This window comes from Balearica regulorum, chromosome 25 (genome assembly GCF_011004875.1).
Source record: "Balearica regulorum gibbericeps isolate bBalReg1 chromosome 25, bBalReg1.pri, whole genome shotgun sequence".
NCBI lineage: Eukaryota > Metazoa > Chordata > Aves > Gruiformes > Gruidae > Balearica > Balearica regulorum.
In genome coordinates this window covers 802,804-810,769 of record NC_046208.1, presented here as the reverse complement: position 1 = coordinate 810,769, position 7,966 = coordinate 802,804, and the positions used below count along the sequence as shown (strand labels likewise).

Sequence of the window (7,966 nt, the reverse complement as noted above, 5' to 3'; positions counted from 1 at the left end):
TTAGTCAGATACACGACGTCCTTCAGAAACGCACAGCAGTCATCCACTCCGATTTTCACCGCTAAATCAAGGTAAAGTATATTCCTTATGAGAGTTACTACTTAAAGTGCTCTGTTGGCTATCTGCTGTTCTCTTGATCTGCTTGTAAGCAGTTGTCCGAGTAGCAGCGTTAACCCAGCCAAAGACCGAGTGTTAGCTCCTCAAAGCAAAACAAGAGCTCTGCATGCCCGCTTTGTGCGGGCAGAGCAAAACGTGTACCTACCATTTGCAATGCAGTTTTTGAACAATCTCTTATTCCTTCTATCAAATAAAATAATCACAACCTGTATTATGTTCTCTAGCTACTGACGAGGTGGATTTAAGTGCCATCTGCACAGTTGGAATTATTAACTAAAGCTCATAAAAAAATAAGAAAAGGGAGAGGAAATAAAATAGCACAAGGGAGTACACATCAAATACTTCATTGTTAAGCATCTGTATGCTGCAATTACTAAGACGGAGCAGCAACACAAGCCTTTGCCATTGACAGTATGTAATTTCAGAAAAATGCAGAAAAAACAGCCCACACATTTTGAAAGATAAAACAAACATACCAGGAAACACCTGAAAGAACAAATGAAAACCCATCCTTGTAGGGTAGTTTCATAGTAAGTCTCTGAAGTCAAGATTTGGAGATAAGGTTATTCTGTGACCTAAGCTTCACAGTCAGGCAGATCTTCTTTCCCCACCTCAAAAGATTCTTTGCTGATTGACAATAGTTCACGCAGCTCTTTGTTCTCAAGCTGCAAAATCAATATTTTTGCTGAAATAGAAATGAGCTAATTCACAATTAAAGGACGATAATCTTTAAACAGCCCCACACCTTCACAGCTAAATAAAACACTGATTTTGTGACATAAGCATTAATACAGTGCTAACAAGAGGAGAACCATATCATTTAAAGCTTATCTTTTGATTCTGGCTTCATATATACAATAGAAACATCAAGACCTTGAAAATAAACAGAGCGTGTTCTGCATTTCCTGACCCCACCCCCAAATTTTTGCTTGTTACAAATCTTTGACACATACATAGAAAGTCCAGAGTAAGTCTAGAGACTCCCAAAGCTTGATCTATCCTTAGCAATTGTATCTGTTCTTACCTCCAACTGAGCTAGTTTCTCCTGAACTTTAAAGAACTGATCATCATCGACTTGAATAGCTTTTCTCATCACCTCTCCCATCTCACATATTCTGTCTATTTGACTTTCAATTTCCTGAAAGACATAAAAGTAATATATTCAGTATGTTCAGGCAAAGGCAGCAGTAATAATTTATCCCTTCTAAATCAATTACTTTCATTTTCTTGACTTTGGATTATTTTCCTGTTTCAAATTGTAATCCTTTCCTCCCAAGCACTTGCAATCCTTTCTAACTTGTATGATATTTAAAGATGGAAACATTTACCTTATTGTCCATTATCATGAGTCATCGATGAAAACAGTGAATAGAATTACATTAGTCAGCAAGATAAGGCACCCTTACTTACAAAGATGAAAGTAATTTCAAGAGTGACAAGGACTGAGACAACAGATTCAGGTTCATGTGAATATGATTAGCATGCAGCAAGTTTTATATTGCTTTATTAGATAAGCTTGACCCTGAATTTATAAGAACGCCAGATATAAAAGCAAATGAGATTTCAAGACTAAGTAACAATGTGAAGTAAACAGCCTTGTCTCAGAAGGAAGCCAAGCAAGGAAACTAAAATAAGTAAGACCAGAGCCTCCTGAGGCAGTTTTTACAGATTCTGTCTAGATACAGCTCTAATCCTTTGGAAGATGCATTTTGTTGAAGCTCAGAAATGCACCTATAATGAAAACTGAAGAATTCCAACATGTAATGTAGCAACAGTTCCTGTTTGAAGAGCATTCCATTTCAAAATACAGCATCTAGAGAGGAATTCCAATGTGCAAACACAAAAATGTCAGTAATTGGCAAGAAGTAGCAAGATAAGAATTTGGAAGCTTCTGAAGTATTTTAAGGTAACATAAAAATACAAGGTTACCACAAAGCACTTTGGGGAATATCAGATAATGTTATAGGCTGGAGTTTCTCTTCTCCACAAGTGTCAGTATTTATTCCACTGCCCCGGAAGATAAAGGTTATCACCAGAGCAGAGAATTCAGTTTTGAATTCCATTATTCAGAAAATATGTAAACAAATTAGAGCATCTAGAAGAGAGCTGGAGGAATAAGAAAGAGAACTTAATCTGGGAAGAAAGAATGAAGCGTTTTTTCCTAAACAGAAAAATCGTTACAGTAAGAATACAGCTCTTTAAAAGATATTTAAAGGTTGTTACTATTCTCCAAGTGGTGGGTAGGAAAAAACTCATGGACTTGATCTGAAGCACAGAAAATTTCGTCTAGATATGGAGACAGTCTAGGTACATTCAACCAAAGGTTCCTCCACAGCCTTTTCAGCTTTGCATTTCCATGCCATCAAAATGGAGCAAAAGCAGTGCCAGAGAATAATGTTAGAAGTTTTGTTCAAACGTTAAGTCTTGACAAACAGAGCAACTCATGCACCTAAGCAAGCACTGGAAGCAAGACATTGGTACACTACTTAACTTCAGAGGACCTAAGCAACACAAAACAGAAAACTAGTAAGTTGCCACATATTTCGTACAAAGATACACATGCAAAGGGTTAGGCTGGCTCCAATTCCAATTAAAAAAACACAAGATATGAGACGTCACTAGGTTGAACCAGCTGGCTGGTTCTCTAATCATATAAAAATGCATTTTAACAAATGCCTAACTTAATTCATAAGCCTGAAATAGAGATTTAATTGTTTTTATATTGTTATTAAGACACCTAAACGTAAAACAGGCAGCATTATCAGTAGCCACACCTCAGAGTTCTGAAGTCACCGCACCCAACATGGACGAAGGGACACTTTTAGGCCACTGCACAGAGTATCTGGATTTAAAAACATTTGGGAGTGATGATTTCTTAAGAATTAACCATACTGCAGCTCACAGAGATTTAGGAGGTTCTTCTCCCTTTGTTACCATTACTGAACAGGAACAGTAACAACTCTTGATGCCTTTGAATTTTACTGTAGAGAATCATGTGCATTGATCTTAACCCAGGGAATTCACCATCTAATGCATAAAGAACAAGCCTTCACCTGGGCCGTGAAAGGGTCATGCTTTTCAGCATCCTCTGTGATAACTGTTAGAACCTGCGTGCTGTAAAAGGAATAGAGAAAAAAATACCAGCAAACAGAGACAAGAGTTTCAGAAAATGTATTTTGGAGCAGATGTTCCATGAATGGAAACAAAGGTTGGACAGAAGCAAGCAAGAGACAGCGAACAGCGGTCTTGAGCCCTCTTCTGTGCCCATCCTACCTTACCAAAGAATTAGCCTGATGAACTTTCAAGAGCGGTTCTGCATCTTCACCTTTTCTCCCCTGCAAAAGCTGTAACATCTGCTTTCTGTACTTGCTCATGATAAGCTCTAACGCATCTTGGTGCTCCTCCAGCGAGATCCATAGCTCTGTAAAATACAGCGTGTCATCGCCACACGCTCCAACCCATTTTTCCCAGCAACGACAGCAGATGCCCAGAAACGCTCAGCACCAGCCGCTCGCCTGATTTGTGCTCCCCCACCACCCCCCTCGACGGGGCAGCCCCGGGGCTCCGGCCCAGGGCAGCTGGCTGTCCGGACCCCCCGGCTACCCGAGACGCCATCCATGACGCCGGCAGTCCCTTCCACACCGAGACACCCAGCGAGGCTGACAGACGGCAAAGCAGATGCTCTCCCCGGGCCCCTCGACAGCCGCCTCCCGCCTGGGCCGCAGCCTCCCCCAGCACCCCGCCCCAGCACCCCGGGGCCCTCGGCACATCCCCGCCCCGCGGCCCCCCGGCTCCCCCCCGCCCCCCCGCCAACACCCACCCCGGCTCCCCCAGCACGCCGCCCGTTAAACACCCCCCCGGCGCGGCGGGCGGGCTCACCCCTGTTCTCCTGCTGCAGGTCGCGGATCTGCGTGTTCTCCTGAGAGAGCAGCACGTGCGGCCGCAGCCGGGACGGGTCGGGCCGCTCCGCCGCGGGGCCCGGGCCCTGCTGAGACACGGCTGTGGGTCCGGCCGCCCCACCGCCCCACCGCCCGTTCGCCCGCCCGCCGCCCGTTCTCACCTTCTCGGCCCACGCCGCGCCCGCCTCTCTCATGGCGGCCACACGCTGGTGCAGGACGGCGGACTGGTCGATGAGCGACTCGGCCGCGGTGTCGTGCTCCTTCAGCCGCTCCAGCAGCGTCTTCGCGTCCGTCAGGATCTTCTCGATGGTGCAGGTCATGGCGGGCGCCGAGCCGAGCAGCAGGCGCTGCTCACCTCCGCGGCGGCCCCATGCTCGGCGGTACAGCTCCGCACCGGCGAAGCGCGAGCCCTGCCCGCCGCCGGGCACGGGGCAGACGGGAGCCCGCGGGCCCGGGGACGCCGCCCGCGCACGACCCCGCCGCTTCCGGCCGCGGCGCTAGCGCCGCACGTGCGCAGGCGCGGGCCAGGCCGCGAGAGCCGCTCGACTGGCGCGCGGTGTCCGAGGGCTGCACGAGCCGCGGCCGCCAGAGCGCGCCACCGGCACGAGGCCGGGACAGCGGGACATGGAGACATGGGGACAGCGGGACATGGGGACCTGGAGACGTGGAGACCTGGGGACCTGGGGACAGCGGGACATGATGGAGACAGCGGGACATGGGGACATGGAGACATGGGGACCTGGGGACAGCGGGACATGGGGACATGGGGACAGCGGGACATGGGGACAGCGGGACATGGGGACCTGGAGACATGGAGACCTGGGGACATGGAGACCTGGGGACATGGGGACAGCGGGACATGGGGACATGGAGACATGGGGACCTGGGGACAGTGGGACATGATGGAGACAGCGGGACATGGGGACATGGAGACATGGGGACAGCGGGACCTGGGGACAGCGGGACATGATGGGGACCACAGGACATGGGGACATGGAGACATGGGGACAGTGGGACATGGGGACAGCGGGACATGATGGGGACCGCGGCACATGATGGGGACCGTGGGCAGGGCCCTGGCCAGCCCTGCGGGTTGAAGGGGCATTCAGAGCCCTTGTGGGTTTTCGATGGCGTTGGGAGGCCTTTGGGCAGAGGGGACACCCACCCCCCTGGGGAAAGAGCATCGCAAAGCCATCTGCATCAGGTTTACGCGTTCAGCCTTTCAACGCGCTGTTATTTACGGAAGCCTAACGCTGCACGTTTTCTCCGTGCCAGGACTCTTGCACGCGCAAAGATTCGTGTTCTCAGACGTGACGACTCAAGTGTTTCACGGCATGGCTCTGGTGGAAACCCTCTGCTCCGCAAGAACGCTGCTGGGGGGGGGCAGTCTGTTTGCAGAAGGGCATATACCCTTGACCCAAGGGGGTTCTGGTTATCTTTTTGAATACTCCCTTAAACAGCGTGTGATAAATTCTGGGCTGAGATCTGTTGAGCTGTCATCTTATCTAATATTCTTGTTTGTCCCTTTTAACAGTAAACATCCTCTACTCAAGTTAAAATAACAAGCTTTGTCATGCTGACTTGCTGCTTTGATATTTATTTGCTAACTAAAGCTACTGTTAGTGATCTGTGATGTCCTTGATGCTTTGCTTTACTTTGTGCCACAAAGCTTTTTTTTATTATTACCAACTTTATTAATAATGCTTTCAACAATAATGTTTTAACAAGAGTCCCTTTGACTTGAGTCATCTTTCAAGTTTAAGTCCCCATTCAGACAGACAGATAAGAAAAATCTAGGATGCTTTGTCAGATAAAAGTTTATGATCCCAGAGATAATCAAGCCTAGTGCAGAAATGCTGAATAAGATAATTTTACATAAGCAACAATTTCCAAACAGTCATACAATCAAGAGACTAGAATAAGCAGCTGCATTTGGACTATTTCATCAGAATCAGATTAATTAGCAAAGCATGAGATGTATTTTGCAAATTTGGGAAATGTAATGCTGCTTTATAGTAACTTGTGTGGAACTAAAAGTAAAGATCATGCTTTATAGCATGTTTTACCTAATGGTCCTTGCTTATTTTTCTTCTTATTAGAGAATGCTAAAAAGTTAAGACAACTTGTTACTAGAATTCCTTTTTCATAACGGGTGACTCATAAACATTTGGAAAACTGACAAGCATTACTGTGTCCACCGGTCTGGTTATGGAACAAGTTGGCAAAAGCCCCTGCCCAAAGGCAGCCATGACATCCCTAAGTTGTCACGAATGCTTGTTTCCTCTGGTCCACTGTCTGTCCCCACTCTTATATCCTCAAATGACCCCACCTGTGCAGTTCAACACCTGCTCTTGCTTCTCTCTGATTATACTCCCAGTTCTGTGGCAGCCTTTAAAGCCTCTGCCAGTACATCAATTTTTGTGGAGCCTTTGAGCACTCATGCAGGCCTGATAATAGCTACATGGAATGATATGTGCGTACCAGTTCAGCACCTTCCCACTTTTCACCTTATTCAACATAAGGAAGTTCTGTGAAATCAAACACTCCATCTCTAAGGTTTCACTTAATTTGGCTTTACGGCGGGGAGGCATTCAAGGAACCATTTAGAAATGCAGCATTGGAAATTCCAATTTGCAGTTACTATGAAGTCAGCTAAAGGAACCCATGAGTGCAGCGTGAAGGATCATTACACCTCAGCAGAAGCTGCACCTGGATTGTATGTCTGAATCTCTGGCCTGTTCTGTTCCTTGCGTTTATACTTATGATTTAATACTCACTTTTCCCTGGCTTCAGAGATGACATTCTGGCCTTTCATGCCAAGTAGAGACAAGCAAGGGAGACGAGGGCCAACACTGCTGTAGCAGACTTCCATTTCAGGATCGGTGCAGTCCCTCTGTGGGATTCTGGCTGCTTGAAATAAAATTGCAGAATGAGGAGAAGATGGGAGTCTACGATACCACCACCGCACAGCACTTAGTCTTGTGTTCTCACTCAAGGATGTGGCTCATTCCCTCTCCAGCAGATCTTTTGACACAGAATCATTTGTTCAACTTCTAAAGGACAGTAGAATAAGCTAGTGTGGCGCCAGGACACAGATTGGATCCCAGTAGGACAAAGCTCCTTGATTTAAATGCTGGGAATGCTTGTCACCAAAACTTCTAGTATGTAGCAACAGAGCTTAAACAAATCAACGGATGAGCATTTTCTGAGTAGTGGTGTCTTCTAATTCCTTTGGCTTATCACATCAATTCTGTGTAAACTGAAGAGAATGTATAAATTTGGCCTCTCAAACTTTTTAGTGTTTAACTTTAATTCGATTAAACACTTATGTATGTGTACAAAGTGAAAAATGAGGTTACAAGAGGTTAATGCTTTAATGCTTTTAATAACTCTTAACCACATGGCTGTATTTTGTCAAACAGAACATGGATTTGTTCTAGCAGGAAAAGCATACGCCAGATAGAAGCATATTGAGGCTCTCCAAAACAGCAAAGCTGCTACAGAACCATTTCTAGGCCATCTTTGAAAAATCATAAATAGTATTTCTGTGATGGAATAAATACGTAGCGTTTCTGAGTACAGCTGAGGAGGTTCTTGCTCACAGTAGGATAATCGAAAAGGAAAGAAATCTAGACACACCAAAAGCACAGAAAAAGTAATAAAAGAGATTGGTAACAGACACAGCACAGAGTCTTGAGCACAACATGGTATCTGTAAACCTGGGATCAGTCCAGGCATCAGTACTGAGGATGTTAAAACAATGCGTACCAGGTAATGCCCGTAACTTACCCAGAAACTGGCAGCGGAGTAAATAATGCATAGAGGAAGTGACCCATAGAAAATGGCAGCATTTGTGACAGATCGAGCGGCATCTAAATGCTGGAAGTAGACAAAAGAATAAAGGGAAATTTCTAGGATAATTCTTGGGTTTCAGGTAAAACCATGTTAAT

The 7,966-nt window shown here is 46.0% G+C and overlaps 1 protein-coding gene across 6 annotated transcripts; it reads right to left on the bottom strand.

Annotated features, from left to right (window-relative positions):
- Positions 1-445: 445 nt before the first annotated feature.
- SIKE1 (suppressor of IKBKE 1) lies at positions 446-4,538 on the bottom strand. Of its 6 annotated transcripts, none has more exons than XM_075775673.1 (5): positions 4,178-4,538; positions 3,997-4,102; positions 3,396-3,538; positions 1,142-1,255; positions 446-802 (listed from the first exon to the last, which is right to left on the bottom strand). In XM_075775673.1, the coding sequence occupies exons 1-5, from the start codon at positions 4,334-4,336 to the stop codon at positions 791-793; spliced, it is 534 nt and encodes a 177-aa protein (XP_075631788.1). In that variant the 5' UTR covers positions 4,337-4,538; the 3' UTR covers positions 446-790. The 6 variants fall into 6 exon arrangements, with proteins under 6 accessions (XP_075631788.1, XP_075631785.1, XP_075631784.1 ...); XM_075775670.1 differs by having other exon boundaries at positions 446-782; XM_075775669.1 differs by having other exon boundaries at positions 446-782; positions 3,997-4,105; positions 4,178-4,529.
- Positions 4,539-7,966: the final 3,428 nt, after the last annotated feature.

What these genes read in the sequence shown, in the direction of transcription:
- SIKE1 (XM_075775674.1), bottom strand. Translation starts at nt 4,336, where the DNA reads ATGACCTGCACCATCGAGAAGATCCTGACGGACGCGAAGACGCTGCTG. An exon ending in CCTGCAGCAGGAGAACAGGG is followed by an intron (nt 3,539 to 3,996) that starts GTGAGCCCGCCC and finishes TGTATTTTACAG; the next exon opens with AGCTATGGATCTCGCTGGAG. An exon ending in AGAAACTAGCTCAGTTGGAG is followed by an intron (nt 783 to 1,141) that starts GTAAGAACAGAT and finishes TTGATTTTGCAG; the next exon opens with CTTGAGAACAAAGAGCTGCG.